Raw genomic sequence first — 21,031 nt, 5'->3', positions numbered from 1 at the left:
ATGAACAAAATACGTTTCACCTCAAATTCATTAGCTGACAATGACACAGTTTAAGAGGATAAAGAAATTTAAAGCAGATAACAGCGGCACGGCCGTTTCGGCTAATGCTGCGTTCAAGGCAGGCTTTTGAAACCGTAAGTTACAGCTTCAAGTCACAACTACGACTTGGTAGCGTTCCAGGTAACCCGTAGCTCGTGTTTTTACCGTCCTGTTGTCTGTGAAAGTTCCCTATAACGGCCACTCGTAACTTCCGACCCGTGAACTCGTACCAGATCGAACTGGTATGACTTCACAGGAAGGAAAAACACAAAGTACGAGTTTCCTTGAACGCACCATGAGTTAGCAGCCCCCGCCCTTGTCAGGCATCAATTGGTCCTCGTGCTACGTCACCACATTCACGCGCATCCCTTGGCTGCACACACAGCCCTTCATGCCGTTCTCTCCCCTCATTGGATAACACTTGTATCCCACAAGGAAAATTTTCTCCTCGGGTTACAGCAGAGCAGAGTGACGGAGAGACTCGTGTTTAGGCTGAAATACTTCATGTAAGTGATTGCTGACGGAAAATAGGACTATTTAGGACTTATATTAACAAAAACATTCCACTGATATCTGCTTTAAACTCCACTGTGACGTCATGATGTTCTGTTAAAACACCTCTGATCTTTATTCATTGTTTGTAACTCAGGGAGGGGAGTTTTTCCACCACATTTCCTGCTCCAGTGGCACACAGTTTTAACTCTAGTTAAAACTTGACCCCTGCAACAGTAGATGTTTATGAATTAGTAATCCTTCAGTGATTTTAGACGCCTTGTGTGTCTGACAGGATAATAACGCATTCACGGTGAGCAGTCAGAGGACGACGCACGCACACAGAGCGTTAAGATGACGCCGGCGACTCTTTTTCAAACTCTCCATACATAATACATGAAGTGTCATTTACCATTTAAGAGCGATTCCGCTGCCTGGAGGCTCCAGTCCAGAGGGTAAAAAACACTGCGGCGTGAGTGACATCTCCATCAGCCGGCGGCTCATTACGGCGCTGACCTCCGCACGCTGACCGATGACTAACTTCTGTCAAATCCTCACTGTTTTGAAGCGGCAGGGCATGCGGGTTGGAGGGGTGGGGCCACCTGAAGAGACGTCATACTGTATCTGCTCTGTAGAGGAGGATGGAGGGGGTGGGTGGTGATGAAGGGTGGCCGCGGTGATCAGGAGCTGCAGGCACCGGCTGACAGAGCTGGATGAAATATAAAGTCCAAAGCTCCGGAGGGAGTCCAGGCTTAGCAGGGAGATTGCATTCTTCCATCTTCCCTCCTTCACCACCCTCAGGTTCCCAGCTCCCGGGATATTGACCCACCGCGGGGAGTCGAGAGTTGAGAAAATGGAGAGAAAGTGCAGAAGTAGCCTCTGCGTGGTGCTTCTACTCATATGATTAACCCACAGAGCTGCAGCTGAAGACTACTTAAGTTCCTCAAAGGCAGCTATTTCCAAGGTTTCGCCGTCTTTCCTTTACATCGCTCACACTTTATCTGGCTGTGATATAGCTCTACGCTGATCTTTAAGGTTTCCCTCCTACACACCTTCTGTCGTGTCCCTTTTTCTGTTGCTTTTAATGGTACTTAGAGCGGCAAGGAGCATAATGATTTTAATGCTGCGGCTCTCTCACATGTCAGAGGAGACCTGGACCGGGAGAATAGATGGATTCATAAAGTTTAAAGGCGACTGCGCCACATCGAGTCAAAATGGTTCCTCGAAGAGCGCGCTACGGAAATATTATTGCCTTGAATAATTGATAGAAACATGAAAAAGAAAAGGAAAGAATGGAAAGACGGGAAGGAAAAGAGATACAAAAAGATTTTTTTTTTTGTACCCAGACGTCATCATGTTACAGCCTCTAGGGCCTTCAGTCAGCTTCAAATCCAATTTCCCAGAAAGTCTTAAGCTTTATGGGCCAAATGATCCAGCTGAGGTATTACTGTACAGGAAGACAAGGAGAGGATGAAATGAAACATTATCGCAAGGTTACGCCACCGCCGGGCCCTCCACCAGGCGAGCCGCTCTGATGTTGGGCATCAATCTAAGACACTGTATGGTTTTTTTTTATCTCTTTTTTTTATGATAAGGTGAATTATGATTTTGATAATTGCTTGAGCGACTCCCAAGCTGTCTCTGCCTCAAAGGCCGATTCTGGACGAGCGGTCAAATCACAGGAGGTTGCCGGGGTGATCGGCGAATCACAACTGTCGTTTTCCCCATTCACATTCACAGGGACCCGGGTGGAGGCAGCGCCGCGATGAAGACGCTGAGGAACGAGAGAGCCGTTGAGAACAAATGGGAGCAGTTTGTGTCAACCAAGGTATTCATTACTCTTATTTACTATTTAAAGGGATGGTTCAACATTTTGGCAAATTGGCCCATTGCCATAATCCCTATAGTTATAATCCCTATACAACAGAGCATTACGAGACAGAGTTGTTTTCGAGGCAAATACAGAGACTGCTTGCCATAAAACTGCCCCTATGGGAACGTGGTTTTGCATGAATTTACCTCTAAAACAACTCTGTCTTGTAACGTTCTGTTATTATCTCATAGCGTGGTGAATGTGCAGGTCACAACTTGTCCACCAGAGCGTTTTGGAGTTGTTGGATTGTGTATTTGATGAGTTTGATGAGGGAAACCAAGAAATCCCATTAGCCCCCGTAGTGTAGCTCTTTTCATCGTTTGAGCTATTTCCAGTTCAGATCTAGTGTCTCTGGCCACTCTCTCTCTCTTTATTTCCCTAATTGCATAAGAAATTCAAAACCAGTCATGAATTTGTCAGACTGTCTGAAGCCTGATGTTTCTTATTCAGAATATCAGATCACACCAAATCTGTGTCCACTTATTTTTCATTTAAACGTCTCCCTGAGCTCAGAAGCAGAAATGTCAGTGATATTTTTTGTTGCTTTTTGTAATTTTATATGATTGGAAGTGACTGTGTTAAATCAGCATGTAATATCATCTCATATTCATCACAGGTCCCTGAACTGGATCAAATCAAAATCATATCATGGCAGATTTTGCGATGCTAGCGAACATCAAATTGCTGTCCGTTAAATTGATATAATATTGCAGGTGTAACGTTCAGGTGTCCATACACACTTCCTCATCGTCTCTGTCTGTTCCCCTGAGTCTCCTGAGTCGTGGACAAACTCTGATCTCAGCGGGAGGTCAGAGTTGGCCCAGAAGTTATCTTTCAAAGTCCTCTACATGCCTCGCTCTGCAGAAAGAGAGAAATCCTGAGCTCTGAGGCACACAAACACACACACACATACACACACACACAGAAGGAATGAAAAAAAGAAAGGTGTGGCGTATTTACTTGTGCTTGAGTACACTTAATAAACTCTAAATCTAAAATCTTGATGCACATTTACACTCACTTAAACAGTCAAACATGCCAGCTCACACCCACAGACTAGGTCAATAAGCAAAAAGCATCGTCTTACACACACATTAACGCACACACACACAGACATTTATTCCTGTGGGGATGGCAGTGTGTGGCAGTAGAGGACATTTGGAGAGCTGTTGCTGAAGTGTTGTGCTTCCCTCCACCCTGATAATTAGGCTGATGGGAGCATCACACACACTTAAGGCTCGGGTCTTTTCTGACAGACAGGCGGGAGAGAGGGAAGGGCATCGGGGAGGGAGGAAGGGAGGGAGGGAGGAGAGACGTGTCTGGCTCCTCTCTCTGTTGCTCGTATGTCATCCTCGGTTGAGAGACGGGTCTTACCTATGGGTGTGTGAGTGTCAGCTCGTCCGTACATGCGGACGTGTACGTTTGCATATTCCTGCACACGAGGATCAGATGTCCCCACGAGGTGCTGACGTGAATTTTAAGACTCTGCGAAAATAGATTCTTATTTAAAAACTGTTATCATGGAACATTTCACCATTTCTGGGCTCGAGGTTGTTTTGTTTCTTTTCTTTTTTTTTCTTCTGTAATAAATAGCCGGCCAAACACAGATGGCACGATGTCGCACTGAGACACTTGTCGCGTGGTGAAAATGGATCTTGATGCAAAAAAACAACAAAAATGTCTATACCAGCAGCACTGTTGGGTGGGTGCTAGTGATTTTAGTCAGTCCTGCAGAACTGACACGGACAACAGTGACAACAAGTACAGCGCCCAATGTACAGAACCATTTAACAGCTATCAGAGGCAGTTTGGATGCAGTTATTGACAATGGACTGTAAATAAGTGAATGGGCTCAACTGTGCATAACTTTAAGCCTTAATCAAATATATACAGCAGAGTTACATAAAAATGAATCAGGCTGTAGACATGTCTATAAATGTGGGCACTTTAACATGGGAGTCTATGGGGATTGACTTCTTGTTGCAGCCTCTAGTGGTCAGTAGAGGAACTGCATTTTTTTTGGCATCTCCATTTTTTATCCTTGGATGTTGCCACTTATTATTGTAATAAATAAAAAGTGCAACCTGGGAAATGTAGGAAAGGATAACCTGAAGTAAATGATGTGTTTTGGAGTAAAATGAGAAACTGAAATAAGTCAAAGAACATTTTTGCCACCACAAACTGATGGTAGCATCATAGAGCTGTGTAACATAATGAGAGTGATTGAAGGATGGATTTTCCTTTCAAGTCCAATCAAAAGCATGAAATTCAGATTATTATTGTTGCGTCTTTATTTGAACTCACTAGTCATTGAGGGCAAAGCCGTCATTTACAATGACATCAAGCGTAGGAACAATCACTCGACACAAACACATAAACAGCATGACAATAAAATCAATTAAAGCAGATATAAACAAAGTTAAAAGGTTGGGGATTAAGGATTTATCTTGCAGCTGCAGGGACACGGAGCGTAAGCCGAGTCATTAGTCCCGGTGTAATGTTGCTCCAGACTAACATGGACGTAACATATGAAGGCAGCTTTCTAGTAATGGCCGTGTAAATACACAAATACATGTGTAAATCATGAGGATCAGAGCAGTAACTCCTCAACAGCAGCAGCTCCATACTAAATCTTCAATGGCAGAAAAGCTTTGTTGCACTGACCTCTATGGGCTGAAAGTCTGTTGCACTGATTTGTCACTCCTGTGTGTTTGTGTGTGTGTGTGTGTGTTTCGTACACCTCTGTGTCTTGGTTATTAAACACATGCCTCACCTTTATAAAAAACTCTGTTTAATTGAGTCACACATCTGCAGGATTCACCACAGCTCCAACTGAAATTCTTTGTTTTTGTAAATCCCATTTAAAGCCTGGTAGAGTCCACACAAGACGTCCGCGCAGCTCCTCAGCTCGTCTCCACGCCCCCCACACGTCCTCCCTCTCAACCCTCACCTTCACCACCGTGGGCAGCAGCGGCCGGACCTCTCTGGTCCCACACCCGGAGGAGGATCCAGGAGCAGCAGAGCGGACGGACCGGCCTCCTTCACAGTGTGAGTCGCCAAAAGAGAACACTTTAAAGTTTACAATGAGACACATCCCTGTACATGAACAAGACTTTAGACTTTATTGTCCCTTTAGGGCAGTGGTTCTGGAACTTTTTTACATCAAGGACCTCTAAATTGACACAAATTAGACCACGGACAAACACAAAGAAATACACTAATATTTGTTGTGAGACTGAATCACATTATTTTCTTACTGTGAGTTCACACCAAAAGCTTCCAAAGGATGCGCTTCAGACAAGACAGCTTCCAAAGCGGAAAAATATTTTTAGCCACTTTTGGTCGCTTTTCACATCAAAGTTCGATCGTGCTGGTCATTTAAAGAAGCCAAAGGATACCTCTATTCTGACTGGTTGCGGCCGAACCGCGTCATAGCTAATAACCATAAAGTTAACTGAGACTCAACTTCTCGCCTGGTGACGCTTTGGACGCTTTGGAAGCGCGGCTGATGGCAGTCGACGCTTTGGTTGCTCAGGTCGCTCTCATTGAAAATGAATGACTTCTGGTGTTTTTGGAGCTTTGAAAGCTTTTGGTGTGAACACAGTTAGTCAATCTACGTTCAAATCAGGGCCAATGGTGTAAACGTAAAAAAAAGTGGTAGAATTTCTAGAATTTAAGTTTTTATAACTCTAGAAAAAAAAAAGAGAAAAAGTAGTGGACCCCCTTGAACCCTCTCAGGGACCCCTGGAGGTCCTCAGACCCCACTTTGAGAGCCACTGCTTTAGGGGAAATTCTTTTCCACAGTACCTCTTCATTTCACCCTCCACCACGAGAACAGAGCAGGAAGGTAACACTGGGGCAACACATATAATACAACATACAGACATAAGTGTACACATTTACAAATCCAAACAGCCCACACTCTGGTCTGTTCATCGAGGCGTTTTGTTCAGAGTCGCTGTGACAGCCAGGATGAGGCTTTTACTAAAGCACCTTCTGCACCTCATCATTGCCCTCTATCTGCGTCCTGAGGGACGTAGGGTGAGGTGGGTGTTTAGTGGGTGAGTGATGTCCTGTTGTACAGCTCTGTTAGGTTTGGTGTGGGGAGGCTGATGGTTTTAGAAGCTGTGGTGGTTATGAATGTGATTTTGTCTTTGTTTTTAATGGGTAACATGTTAAAGACTGCGATAGACTGGCGACCTGTCCAGGGTGTACCCCGCCTCTCGCCTGAAGTCAGCTGAGATAGGCTCCAGCTCACCCGTGACCCTAGTGCAGGATAAGCAGTATAGAAAATGAATGAATGAATGAACATGTTAAAGAAGCAGGTGGAACATTAGACTGGATCATGCTTTGATACAGCAACAGGAGGAGATAGGGCGTCAGTACTGTTAATTTACTGAGACGTGACTGCACACACACACACACACACACACACACACACACACACACACACGCACATGCATGCAAATATGGATTTTTCCATCCACTACATTGATTCTTTAAACTCAAACCCAAACCTACACCCTAAACTTCTCTCCCAGTGACACTATGTGCTGTCACTGCACCTTAAACATCACAGTGTGAGTGTCTGTGTTCGTAGTGCATGTCGACATGAAGCCTCTGTTGCTTTCATCTTCAGCGTTAAACTAATCCTAATCCTAATCCTGATCCTGATCCTGATCCTGATCCTAACACTTCCATAGGGGGTCTTCATGACAGGTCATATTAGGATGTGGGATTTTCAGCTTGTTGAAAGTTTTAGTTATGAATCCACCAGTTGTGACATTGTGTTGATGTTTTTAACCTTTTGAAACTCCAGTAGTCATGTTTTTGGTCTGCGGCGGTATCAATCTTCACACAATCCTGACAAATGATCCATTGTTTAAAAGCTACAACAACAGCAGCTGGTGCAGTTCACACTTGCGGATGTGATGCTACATTGCTTAACACATGCCATAATGTTTAAAAAAAAAAAAAAGTTAAATCTACAAACTAAATTTCAAATGAAACCTTGAATGATTCAACTCAACTCTCAACTCAACTCAACTTTATTTATATACCACTTTAAAACAACCGTAGTTGAAAACAAAGTGCTGTACATAGAGACATGAAACAATTAAAGGCAATAAAATAAATAAAACAGACAGTAGAATTGTTGTTTCTTTCATTGTTTTTAAAAGCAATTAGAAACAATAAAACAATAAATAAAAGCAAACCATAAAACACTAAAACAAAAGCAGAGTCTCATGCGGTGTTGAAAGCCAGCGAGTAAAAATGGGTTTTAAGACTAGTTTTAAAAATTCAAAGCAAACTCAGGGTTACTCCGATATATTTACACACACAACGATCATTCATACAATAAAAACTGTCACCTGTTTCATGTTATGGCTGATCGTGTGTAAAAGCCACTACTTCAGGCCTGACATTCACTTTTTAATACTGAAACCAAAGGCAAGGCAAATGTGTATTTTACCATTTGTAACTTTGGTTCAATATCTCTTAAATTCAGTCTGACTTTTTTATTGTAAGACATAAAGAGGCGCCTTTAAAAGGAGACCACAGTTATGACTGTAATCAAAAGGGTTGAGAGGAAAGAAGCTTTTTATTATCGGTTCATGATGTTGCACAAAGAAAAAAAAGCATCTCTTAAGAGGTTAACTTTTTAAGCACACGGCCTCACTCAGCATCCTCTTCATGTCTCATATAACTAATTGTTGTTTACCCTTGACAGTGAAATACAAAAAAATAACAACTTTATTATCAGTCTCTGAGCAACAGTGTAGAAGATTAAAACAGACTCAGTTGAAACGCTCACTGTTGAAGGTGCAATCTCTCAAAATCGTTTCAGAGAAAAACTCATCTCTGTTGTCATAGAAACGGCTCTTTGACACAAACTAATGATAAAAAAGCCTTAAAAAGTCACTTTACTCTTGTGGCTCGAGCTCGAGATGGCTTTATAGAAAAAGAAACCCAAAAAAAATTCCCTGTTCAACCTTTCTGCACACACACACACACACACACACACACACACGCAGACGTCCACACACACACACTACACACACACACTCTCCAGCCACCTGCTGAGCCAGAAATGGAAACCAAAATAAGAGTTGGGTCTGTTTGATACACTCAGCTGGGTGATCAGAGTCTCTCTGCCAGGACTCAGCCCCCCCCAGTGCCCCGCGCGCCACTTTCCCAGAGTGCACTGCTTCAGGCTTCAGAACACAGTAATAATTAGTCATCTGATCTCCCCGCCGACCCCCGCCTCCTGTAGATTACAGGTTTCATATCATTACCTCCCCGATGAAAGACCGTCGAGCTCGCCGTCGCTGCCTCAGTCTTTGTCAGGTTGTTGTTTCTTCTTTTTCCTCTCCATTACTCTTTCTCTCTCCCTCCCTCTCTCTCACATTTTAATTTCTCTCCTCCCTCCCTCCCTCTCTCCCTCTTGTCTCCCCGCGCTCTTGCTCTAATCATAAAAGGAGTCCAAAAATCAAAGGATTAATTCAGCGTCATTGGTTTAAAGCAATTAACTGCTCTTGCAGCTAATCCTCAGAGTTATGTCTCAAATCCAGAAATTGGCCACTGGAGATGTGCAGCTCTGCCCACACTACATTGTTTTTCCTGGTAAATGAAGTTGAAAAAGGACTTCTTTACTTTGAGAAGAGGAAAAAAAAAAAGAGAAAAGAAACATAAGTAGTTTTTCTAACTCTTTGATGAAAAGAGGAATTGTAAAACTTTGAATAATTAGCAGATTTATCTTTGCATTTCAATGTCTGCCGCCAGTATTCAAGTAGTTTTTTTTTTTTTAGAAGATAGTTAATCCGAATCATTCATTTGGGATAATTAAAATAAGAAGTCTATTTATTCAATCTAAAGCCAGCCAATTTGCAAAAGTTATTGGCTATTACAGTTTTGGCTGCAGGTTTTTATAGCTGCTCCTCGTGAGGAATCGTGCTGTACATTTTAATAAGCGCCTCATCTTCCCTGTGATTTGCCACACTGTGATTAATTTTGTCACAGTTCATAGAGACGTTGAATCGTTTAGGCTGGTATTTAACATTTTAATGAATGCTTTGTGCTCTCGGGGGGAAGCTTCATGAGGAGTTATTGTGTCACCGCCATGTGTAACATCTATGTAGGAACTAGTGGCTCCTGCTCAGAGGGAGAGTGCGCAACTTTTCTCATAGTTGCAATGGTGTAGTGACCCAATGTGAACACCAGGGGGAACCATGACACAATACATAGAAACACAACAGACAATTTGACCTCATGTTTCAACGTTATTTTACTTTGTTTGCCTTAATTTGTAGCTCTGTATTTTACATATCTAAAAAAATAATGGGAAAAAGTTAATTATCTTCTCATTTCAAAATGATTTATGCTCAAGCATGATGGTTTTTGCATTTTTATTCTGCCCTTTAGGCTTTTAAAACTTAACATCTCAGGAGATTTTTAATTTAGAGGATTTTTTAAATTTTGTTGTTGTTGTCATTTTTCATTACTTCCTCGATGTCTTACTTCGTCTTCTTTCCCCTGTGGCCTTCGGAATTGAAAGCAGAAGTTAATTGTGCTTAAGAGGAAAATATGAAAGGAGAAGAAGATAGTGACGAGAATATAACAGCAGCAGAGCATGCAAACAGGAAGGCATATGAATTATTCAGTGACAAAAGACGCAACACTCAACACTGAGGTGTTTAAGAATTTGAAACCTAAAATTGTCGGAGAACTAACTTAGACAGATGAGCACATTGTGTTTATTTGTATATGGAGGGTTAGGGTGACTTGTCCTGCAGGAAGAACAAGGTTGAGGTCAAGTTAATGTCATGCACCAATATGAAAATAACACGTTTTTAGCTTGTGCAAACCACACTTGTGAAAAACAAATTTAAAATCTTAGAGTCAGAGAAAGTTCTAGATGAATAAAAGCAGCACTGCTGCAGGAGAGGAGGGTGCACAGAGCAAATGAAAGGAATTAAATGTTTTTTTTTTCCTTTCTTCATCTCCAGGTTTTCACACACCTACACATGCATGCCAGAGACACAAGAAAGAGCGCCAAAGCCTCCGAACAAGCAGTGTGGCAGCCAGGTATGGTTTCTGCTACCTTCCTTACAAGCCCCTTAAAGGGATAGTTCAACATTTTGGCAAATTGGCCCATTGCCATAATCCCTATAGTCATAGCATAGCAGAGACAACTCTGTCTCGTAGCGTTCTGTTATTATCTCATAGCGTGGTGAATGTGCAGGTCACAACTTGTCCACCAGAGCGTTTTGGAGTTGTTGGATTGTGTATTGGATGAGTTTGATGAGGGAAACCAAGAAATCCCATTAACCTCCGTAGCGTAGCTCTGAGCAGCTCACGGCTCTGCTCCGCCGTTCTAAAAACAGCTTGCACCGACAATTAAAGGTAATGAACCTACTTCTAAGACTAAAGGGATTATGGCAATGGGACAGTTTGCCAAAATGTTGAACTATCCCTTTAAAGGTCGGCAGCCTGAACCTCAGTGGTGATACGATAAATGCAGATAAACATAAAGATTATAGCCCGGTATCATCACACATCTGCTGCTATAAATCTCCTCTGATTACCGTCGTTCCTCCCATTGACCCGTCAGGCTGTTGCAATATTGAAACAGTAGCAGAGGCTTGATTGCCCAGATCAAACTGCAGCTAATCATAAAGAGGACAAAGGTCTAAACTGTCACGGTCAGGACAATAATCTGTGACCCGGGAATGATTGTGCTTGAAGAGCAAAGGCAGAGAAAGCAGCAGCAGCAGCAGCAGCTCAGCCTGTATTCTCACTGTCGCTCTGTGGCGACAACCTTTCAATTTGAGTTTCTATTTTTAGCCCACTCCCATTTTCATCCCTCCTCTGGCCCGTTCACAGCTTCAACGTCTGTGATTTCAAAGGAGTCTTTTTTTGTTTGTTTTTTTTTCTTGTTGGGTATTAGTGGCATTGTTTAGTGGCTGAGGGACAAAAGGGCACGTCGTAAAAAATGCTGCCACTGACGTTTTCTACTACCTGATATTTACCTCTGCTGTTAAAGCTGTGATCACATGATTGCCACCATTCAGTTACTGATTACACGGGGTCGGGTGACTATTTTCTCTTAGCCTGATGGCTCTCTCAGTAATTATGAGTCTGTGTAGAAAAGGTCTGCATCAACACTTGACTTAAAAATTAACTGTAAGTAGTTGATGTGCAGAATCGTGCAGTGGAACACATAATCAAATTAACAGCAAACATATACGTATTAGCTCATATTAGTTGTAACAAACAACACAACACATGCTTCACATATTCATCTACAGATATTCAGAGGTTTAAATTCACATAAAACATGTCAAAAGATCATGTGAGTTGCATTTGTCAAATAGAAAAACCAGTACCAGCACCATTAGAACCAATAACAACATACATGACCCAGTTTCACAGAGGACTCTGAACGCTGATGTGGTTGTAGCCCATAAACATGGACTGGGACCAGGATTAGTTGTTAAGGAAACAGGACAAAGGGTTTATTCTATATCTGAGGTGACAATGCAACATCCAGTCTCATGACATTTCTCATCCATATGACCCATCCCTATTTTAACAGTCTGTTCTTTAAACAAGTCTTACTTGTTATAACCGTCTGCTGTTCCAGTTTGACGGCACCTGTGTCCACAACCCATCCTTCACCTGACAGGATACAAGACAACAAAAGTGGCTCCAAGTCCAAGACAAAGAGTTTGAGACCAAAAAGATAGAAATATGTGTTATATGGTAGTTTTTATATGTAGGATTCAAAACTGGGAATTCAGACTTAAATGACCTAGGTTCAAAAGCATTAGTGTAGCAGTATATCTTTACAGTGGAAAGTGACTCTGCTGGGTGAAGAGTGTGGGTCATTGGTGTTTTTATTATCAAAACCTACTGTAGTCTTGCTGCATGTTATTATAAATATAGGCAAAGCAGTGAAGGATATACAGTATACAGGCCAAACTGTGAAATATTATTGACTGATCCAGTCACCTGTTGAAGACCAGACTGAAGGTAAAAAGTCTGACAAAGTGCCGCCAGGTGATTTACCAACTATCCTCTGAGGTGTATTTGTCATTTACTGTAGATTTATCACAATTTAACACAAAATGTTCAATATGATGGCTGCCCAATACATTTTAGATCACCAAAGTCAGGGAACAATGTGTCAATATAGTTAGAGTTCCTGAGGGACTCTTTTTGTAAATGAGTCCAGAGTAACAAACAAATACAGTCTTCATTCTTTCAACACATCTGCTATTGAATGGTCTTTTCTATTTGACATTTTCAAGCTGGGGGAAAAAGATCTCGCGACTAATAAATTTATGGCTTGTCTCTCTCATTTGTGTCACATGCAGCTGCCCTGCTCAGCCCCCATCAGCCATCGGTCATGTGACCAGCAGGAAGGCCTCCATGCTGCAGGAGCTGAGAGCCGCCTTCGACCAGAGAGCCGAGGAGACGGCTCAGAAATACATCGAAGTCCTGGAGCTCAAAGCCAGGTCTGGCAACCATCCAGTCCCCAGAGGACCAATCACAAATCAGCGTGGGGATCACAGGGCTGTGCTTCTCAGAATCATCATTTATATGATGAACTTTAACTACATGAACTAACATGTGTTGTATTGTATGACTGCGTATTGCATTCGTATTGCATGCTTGAAAAAACAAAGCTCTGTTTTTCGGAGTAATTTTTTTTTTCAGTTTTTCGGAGTAATTAAAGCAGAAGTAAGCAGAATGTTTGTGTTAATATAAGTCTTAAATAGTCGCAATAGTCACTCTGCTCTGCTAAGCCGATGAGAAAACTTCTTGTATACTTCCTTGTATCCTACAACCTTTATCCAATGGGGAGAGAAAACGGCATGAAGGGCTGTGTGTGCAGCCAAGGGATGCGCGTGAATGTGGTGACGTAGGGACGAGGACCATGACGAGGGCGGGGGCTGCTAACTCCATCGGCTGACAAAAAGTTAGCCAAAACGACCGGATCGCTTACTTCTGCTTTAATTTATTTTCTCTGTTTTTCTGAGTAATATTTTTCTGACTTAACGAGATTTCAAAATCCCATGAGAAGCTCCACCCACAAGTAACATTTAACCGCTGTGGTCAAGTCAGCCTCCACTTCATCATAGATCTATTAGATCTATATATGCTCCACTTAGAAACATACAGTCAAGCTTGTAACATGTATATACTACATTAAGAGTGTATATTTAATAACATATAACATACAAGCGTGTAATGAATTACTCAGAAAAACAAAGCTTCTTTTTTTCAAGTGGATGCAATACAGTTCTGTAGTATTGACCAGCTGACTGCTGTGGAGTTGAACTGCTTCACTTTGACTCTTGAGGGTGAACGTCCTCAACAACCTCCCAACTGCTCCTGCTGGTTATGTAACGACGCCCATGTTTGCTCTGTTATCAGTCCGTGTGCTTAATGCACATTTAAATTCAAGTCAAATACAGGCAGCGTGCCACTGTAGTAAAACCATGTGCTGCATCTCAGTTCCTTCGTTTCATTCAGTTTTCTTCCCCTCCCTGCCCCCTCCATCCAGAGAGAGGTTAACCAGCGGCCTCCGGAGGTATCGAGCTCTATGTCACATGACCGAATCCCACCACGCTCCTCGTCATGTGACCTACGAGTCCCAAGAGACAGAGGCTCCAAACAACAACAACAATATGTGGTATGCAGCCTGGTGAAGACGTTATCTGGTGTGGAATGTGGAGCCGCGTGGGGATGACAGGGTTTATTGGGGTGAAAGGGGGGGGGGGGTGGCTGGGTGGGGTTGGGGGATCAGGTTTATGTTTTTTTTCATACATCTGTGCATCCAGATGTACATGTGGCGCACATATGTGACACACCTGTGCCGCTCTCCGCTCTTTTCCCGTCAGGCTGTCCACGCTGCTGAGCCGCCTGCCCGCTGAGGTGTGCAGGGAGCGAGCGGTGAGCCGGGTGCTGCAGAAGCTGAGGGGTTTCGCAGAGCGGCAGCAGACGATCAGGGTTCGACCCCACGTCTTCCTGAGGGTGCTGGGGGGTCTGGAGCCGTGGGAGCTCCGTCTGCCCGAGCTGTGTGTGGCCATCCAGGTACAGCACACACACACAGCTCGGCTTCATGTCACAGCAGATTAAAATCACACTCGGAACAGACGCGTGTTTCAACGATAAGCAAGGATCTGCTACATAACACAGCAACATCCTCTCCCACAGTTTAGTCTGATAAAATAACAGATTTGAAAATAACAGCATTTTAGATACGATTAGAAATATGCTGTTTCTATAGAAATGGAAATTTGCATTGATGTCAAAGAAAATATAAAAATAGTCTGGAATCACAAACTTCATTTTGTAATTTGTTAAAACATTAGTGATAAAGTGTGTCCATTGTCCAATCAAATTTCCGTCGGTAGAATTTCATAATGTATTTAACATAGAAGAATACATAATATTTCTTTGAAAACTGGTGTAATATAGAACCCTACGCTCAAAACGTCACATCATTAATAAATTCTATTGAGCATTGGATCCCTGCAGTATGCAAACCGATTCATTTTTTGTAATATCGAACGGCCCCATCACTAAACTTATGTATCGTTTCATGGGTCGGCTGCAAAGTATACGAAATGTAAATGGTCATGTGAAAAAGAACTTCCCTAGAGGGACAATACATGTCTAAAGTCTAAAAGTCAAACTGTCATTACTATTTATCGTACTGACGGAAATTTGCTTGGGCACACTTTAGCATTCCACTTTTTGCTTATTTGTCAACTTACTCCATTGCCAATAAACACTGGGACCAGGCAAGACCACACTGCATTATGTAGAAATGCAATCTGAGTTTAGCAAATTGAATATGAAGGTGGATTTCCAGGAGGACACAGGCTCTAGATTGTGAAGCCAAGTTCTGATTGCAGTTGGGCAACAACTAAAAAAACTGTCTTTGTTCCCATCAGGAATACTTTCTAATGATTCCCACAGGGACCAGGTTCAGGTATTTCACTCCCCCCCGTTCTTCCCCCAAACTTAAGCCTGACAATAAACTCCTGGTCACTCGCACCAAACCCTCAATTAGAGAGGACCCTCGCTTTAAACTGAGCAGACCCCCAGACCGTCTGAACACGCCTCTACCGGTCAGAAATGAGGGGCTGTACATTCCTGCCCCACTGGGAAGGAGATAAGTGAAGGTGTAATGACAGGGAGCCGGCTGATAAATCACACTGGAGGGCAGTAAAGATGGCCGACTGATTTAAAGGGGGCAGTTTCTCCTCTCTGTGCTCCTTTGGTGAGTGAAGCTCGGGGCTGAATCAAACCCACCACAGATGACTGGTTTGGTTTCCATTTCTGGATCTGCTTGAGGACACCAGGGTGGGCCGGAGTGGGGGTGGGGTGGGGGTGGTGTAGTCTATGATTGCTGGTGTATGAATGTGTTTACATGAAAGTTGTGGCTGGGGTGTGGCTCCAAAGGATTCTTCAGCTTGGTTGCCACTGCTTTTATTTCTCACAAAGCTCCAGTTTTTGGTTCATATACTTTATACTTTTGATTCTTTTCAGTATCAGTGCACATTTATTATCTGTATCTCTGTTTAAATAACCTCCCCCTCTCTCTCCCTCTCTCCCTCTCCGGTCAGATTGCCCTGCAGCATGTGGTCCAGATGCCCAGAGAGGAGTACAACATTTGGCTCCAAGGGTCACTCTCCCCCCACGGTGGTGCCACTGTGCCCCCCCACCCGCCCATACACCAGGTGAACCACACTCAGGATGAGCTGAGGGGAAGGTCACAGGCCGGGGCGAATAGATAGAAGAGAACAAAACGCACAAAGTAGGGATGCAAACAATTAATCGACTATCGATTAATTGTCGATAAGAATTTAATCGATTAAATTAAATTACTTGCAATTAATCGTTCCTTTTCAATGGGAGTTTTACTGTGAAATGTAAACAAGCAAAGCCGACATAATGTAGCAGATCTCTGTGTAAACGTGTGCAGCGCTGCGCACTGCAGCACACAAGGGAGAGAGGGAGAGGAGGTGAAAAGAGACAACACTGTTACCTGTTGTAGCTATACGGGACTCAGGCTGTACCATCGCTAACACACAGACGACCGGTGAGTAACGAGTCAAAAAGCCGCCGACACGGAGCTGCCTGAGGAGTTAATGCAGCCTGAACGCAGCTCAAACCGACCCGGTGCCTCAGCACGGCGGACAAGCTTTGATAAACACACCGGATCCGCGCTGGTTTACAGTATCCTACCGTAGTTTAGCCGGTCGCTACCGGAGCTTAATTTAAAAAAAAAAAAAAGAAAAGAAAAAAAAAGCGCTCGTTGCGGTGCCGCGGAGAACAGCGCGTGTGTCCACGCTGTGTTGGTTTATGTAACTTGAGGGGACAAATGAACCACATGTTTATTGTCATGCATTGCTGACCTGGGCATTGTTTCTCAATAAATTAGAAAAACCTTTCCTATCATTCACCTTTTCCCTGCATGGTTGAAGGAGACTGGCTCGCATCCACGCTCCCACTCCCTCCTGCGCCGACATGTCACCTTAAGTCACATAAACCAGTACGGGTGTGTGGACACAATATTGTTGTCAGCGCGACAGCGCCTCATCACCGCTGGTGTTAAAAGGCTCCGTTCTTTCTGCAGTCAGGTTAAAGCGCACATCCGCTGTGTTGGTAAACAAATAATCCCTCTGTATCAACGGAGGCAACCGTGCTTGAGCAGCTTGGGTTGGAGGTGGTGTGAGTGCGGGCCAGCGGGGGACAGGGGGGGGGGGGATTCGGGCTTCAGCGCGGTACGGAACAACTGGCCCGTGTGAGTGCGTCCTTATTTGTGGCCGCTGCAGCGCCACACGGGCTTTGCCTTTCAGCAATCAAGCGCTGTTTTCGTCTTTGTTAATAACAATAACAGCAACAGCTGTCGGCAGCTGAGATCGCTGTGCCGTCACCATAGAAACGCAAGACGCATTACGGCTCATTCGCAAAATACCTTTCAATGGAAACACCCGCAAATGGCAATTGCACTTTTTCGAAGTTTCAGAAATATCGCTTTTATTTTGCGAAAATCTGTAATGGAAACGCAGCTCTCTCACCTCATCTCATCTCATTATGATAGGACTTCAACCTCAGAGCTCTCTGTCCCAAATAACGTGCTACTTAAACATTTTCATTGTGCTGTGCTCTTAAAATAAATTAACAAATACTAGTGTAAAGTCCATAAGGAATTTTCCCCTTAAATTTAGGTTCTCAGGAAAATCGCCGCTTATCAATTAATCGATCATCGATCGATAAGGTCTATCAACTATCGATTAATGAATTACTCGATAATTTGCATCCCTAGCACAAAGACAAAAAGCTTTATATTTGTTTCAGGCTGAAATAGCACTGGAAGTCAAAAAAATGATTGTAATTTGCCATTTGAAGCATCCATACATCGCATTACAAGTTTTCATTCATACAGGTAGAGAGAAACACAGAGACACAGATGGACAATCAGGGGGAAATAGGAAGTAAAACTGCTGCTCACTTCTTCCTTTTATCAAGAGAATCTGCAAACGGTTATTTGTTACAAACATCTCTTCCTGGTTTCTCAGCCTTGTGTTTTTTTGTTTTACATATTTCCCCATTTCCTTCCAAGACTCGAAGTTTACTCACAGATAAGTCAGGTTCCTCAATCCTGTGTGGTAAATTATCTAATGTTGCGTACGGTATCTTTTATTTTTTTGGTTTGTTCTGTTACGTTCTTTGCAAATCATGCTGACTACTCAGTTCTTCTTTTATTTGAGCAAAAAAAACAAGCAACACTGTAGCTGTGACCCACCTCTTCCTCTTTGCAAGGAAAGACCTGCTTGACCTCAGTGTTCAGACTAGTGAATGTGCAGTAAAAGCTTTTGTAAAACTGGGGAGGTGGAATCACTATGAAACACGGCTGCATAATACACATTTCTCTGTATTAAAGTACTTTTATTCACTATTTACAATAATTTCTTGCAGAAGCACGGCCCTTCAACTTACACACATGATATAAACAATGGGGCGATGGATAAAGTAGCCAATGTACCAACACTCAGTTGTGTTGTTGAACCACACTAAACACTAGTATTGACCTTTAACCCCGCTCCGCCTTCCAACGGCGTGGTGAATAAAGCGCCTGACCTCTGACTCTCCGCCCGCTGGATAAGAATAATGAACTCCAGTTCACTTTTTATTGCCACCATCAGCATTGTGGAAGAACTGAAAGCAAATGTGTCTTGTGACTGAATGTACGAACCCAATGTGGTTCAGATGACACGGCGGTTGTTTCTAAAATCATGTTTTTCAAATATATAATACACAACAAGATTCATAATATACAGTTGTTTGGTGTTGTTTTAACTTCTAGTGCTCCTTATCGTCTATGATAAGATGTACTGTCTGTTTTTTCATGTGAGATGGGGCAGGGCGAAACTTTGTGTGTCTCTGTGTGTGTGTGTGTGTGTGTGTGTGTGTGTGTGTGTGTGTGTGTGTGTGTGTGTGTGTGTGTGTGTGTGTGTGTGTGTGTGTGTGTGTGCGTGTGCGCGTGTGCGTGTGTGTGCTCAGCGGTTGTGTAGAAGCACAGAGTGAAAGGGGAAAGGTTTCTTGCCGGGAAGAGGAGGGCTGGGATCGGGAACAGGGGGGGCGGCATTGAGCTAGCACACATTTCAGGAATGCCACACAGTCTGGGAGCTGAACTCAACCCACCCCCATCCACCCTCCCTCTCTCCCTCCCTCCCCCCACGCCCCACGCCCCACACCCCCCCACACACATATACACAGACACACACACACACTTTAGCTGCGGGCAGGAGGATGGTGGGGTGCAGGGCAAACATGAGGGGGAACAATCAGTCTTTCATTTGAACTTTGAGAGCTCAGGCCTCAGGGCACAAAGTCTAGACCGAGTGAGGTGGAAGACAGCAAATAGCAGAGCGCTAATAAATAAACCTACAAGTCAGTGGAGCATCTCAACTTGTACGAGGGGGCAGAGAGGTACGATCTAGGTTTAGGATCGGGTTTGTAGCTGATGTGAAAAGAGGCATTAATTAAAATGGAAACATTTAACAAACACTAATAGAGTCCTGACTAAACTACAAAGCAACTTGCTGAAAGTTTAAACTCACATCACAGTTTTCACTCTCGATCTTTTTAGCCTGGAAATGTAAATCTTAAAGCAAATCTAATGCAGCTGACTGTTTTAACATTAAAGCAGCACTTCACCAAGTTTCCATATGAGGATCAATTCACCCACTTTGTGGATAATCACACCTTACACCCAAAATTGAACAATTTTGTCATCCAGTGTGATCGCACGTCACTTCTTTCTGCCTTTCCTCCCACCAGAAGCTGCCTTCATCATCAGCTCTTAACATTTCCCACATTCTGTGTTATAAACTGTTTTCTTGTCTGTAACAACATCTCTTGCCCGTCCTGGGTGAGGGATCCCTCCTCTGTTGCTCACCCTGAGGTTTCTCCAGTTTTTCCCTGTTAAAAGGGTTTTCCATGGAGTTTTTCCTCAGTCGATGTGAGAGTCTAAGGGCAGAGGATGTTGTTGTGATGCCATGTAAAGCCCTTTGAGACAAACTGTTTGTAAAAACGGGCTATACAAATAAAATTGCCTTGCCTTGCCTTCTTACAAACTGATTCTGACAGACCATAATAATAAACAGTCCTCCACGGTCTGTAAAAACAGAGCGCAGCGTATTTTTCCTCTGTGGGTCTGAGGTGTGAGGAAAAATAACCCTGATGATGTCACCATGATGTCATGAGGTTATCATATTTATGACAGAAAGTCTGTTTCACATTGTGACTGTTGAATCAGTAAAGACAGAGGGGGTTTAAGATAATATCAGGTTGCATTGTGGGAAATGATAGCACAGAATCACACTACAGTAGACTATAGAAAATTATGCAGCTTTGATTTGGTGTCTTTGTCTCTTTAGAGCCTCAAACTAACTCTCGAGTTTTTCCTTTGAGTATAAAGTAACGGTCCCTTTGTTTCTGCTTGTTCGTCTTTGTCATGGAGCCTGAGCTGATTTCATGTGGTGAAACCGCTGGGAGTGATGTAAGACATGAGCAACTGCTGGGTGGACACTGAGGCAACTGTGGGTCCACTTCTTAAAAAAAAAAAAAGAAAAAACCAAGTGCTATTTCCAGGCTGGTCTGCTGGTGGCACAGCAGAGCCTGGTAGTCAACATCCCAGATACACTGAGGTGTTGTTTGCTGTCGAGTCAGCGAATGTGGATTTGGATGGAAAATAAAGATGATTAGAAGTAGAAAGAAAAGGATAAGAACACAAATCCACTTTTTATTGCAGCCAGATAATGAAGAGGTGATTTCAAGGAGCAGAAGAAGATGTTAGAAACATTAAAGAGGAAGTGAATGTTAGATGATATGAAATGAAAAGAGATTAAAAAGTAAAAATCAGCCTTTTATGACATCTACATATCATTTTGCTGAAAGTTTAACAGTGGAACTTGCTGTGACTGTGATCTACACCGTTACAAGCAGTCAGAGCTAAGAACATGTGTTGAAATCGTTCCTATTAAAATCTGTTTTATCAATTGGGTAAAAAAAAAAAGCTCAGTTCTCTGCTTCAGGATTCAG

The 21,031-nt window shown here is 43.1% G+C and overlaps 1 protein-coding gene across 1 annotated transcript in view; it reads left to right on the top strand.

Annotated features, from left to right (window-relative positions):
* Window positions 1-16,230, top strand: part of LOC146981208 (coiled-coil domain-containing protein 60-like) — a 42,122-nt gene extending 25,892 nt beyond the window's left edge. The window contains exons 6-12 of the mRNA XM_085788139.1: window positions 2,272-2,359; window positions 5,272-5,452; window positions 10,411-10,489; window positions 12,781-12,921; window positions 13,974-14,099; window positions 14,311-14,503; window positions 16,045-16,230. Of these exons, the coding sequence (XP_085644265.1) occupies window positions 2,272-2,359; window positions 5,272-5,452; window positions 10,411-10,489; window positions 12,781-12,921; window positions 13,974-14,099; window positions 14,311-14,503; window positions 16,045-16,215 (979 nt within the window). The 3' untranslated portion in view covers window positions 16,216-16,230. The remainder of the gene's footprint in view (window positions 1-2,271; window positions 2,360-5,271; window positions 5,453-10,410; window positions 10,490-12,780; window positions 12,922-13,973; window positions 14,100-14,310; window positions 14,504-16,044) is intronic.
* Window positions 16,231-21,031: the final 4,801 nt, after the last annotated feature.

This window comes from Trachurus japonicus, chromosome 9 (assembly GCF_045865225.1).
Source record: "Trachurus japonicus isolate A0001 chromosome 9, Traja_1.0".
Classification (NCBI taxonomy): domain Eukaryota; kingdom Metazoa; phylum Chordata; class Actinopteri; order Carangiformes; family Carangidae; genus Trachurus; species Trachurus japonicus.
Note: the sequence above shows the minus strand (reverse complement) of the source record. Positions and strands in the feature narration are given on the sequence as shown.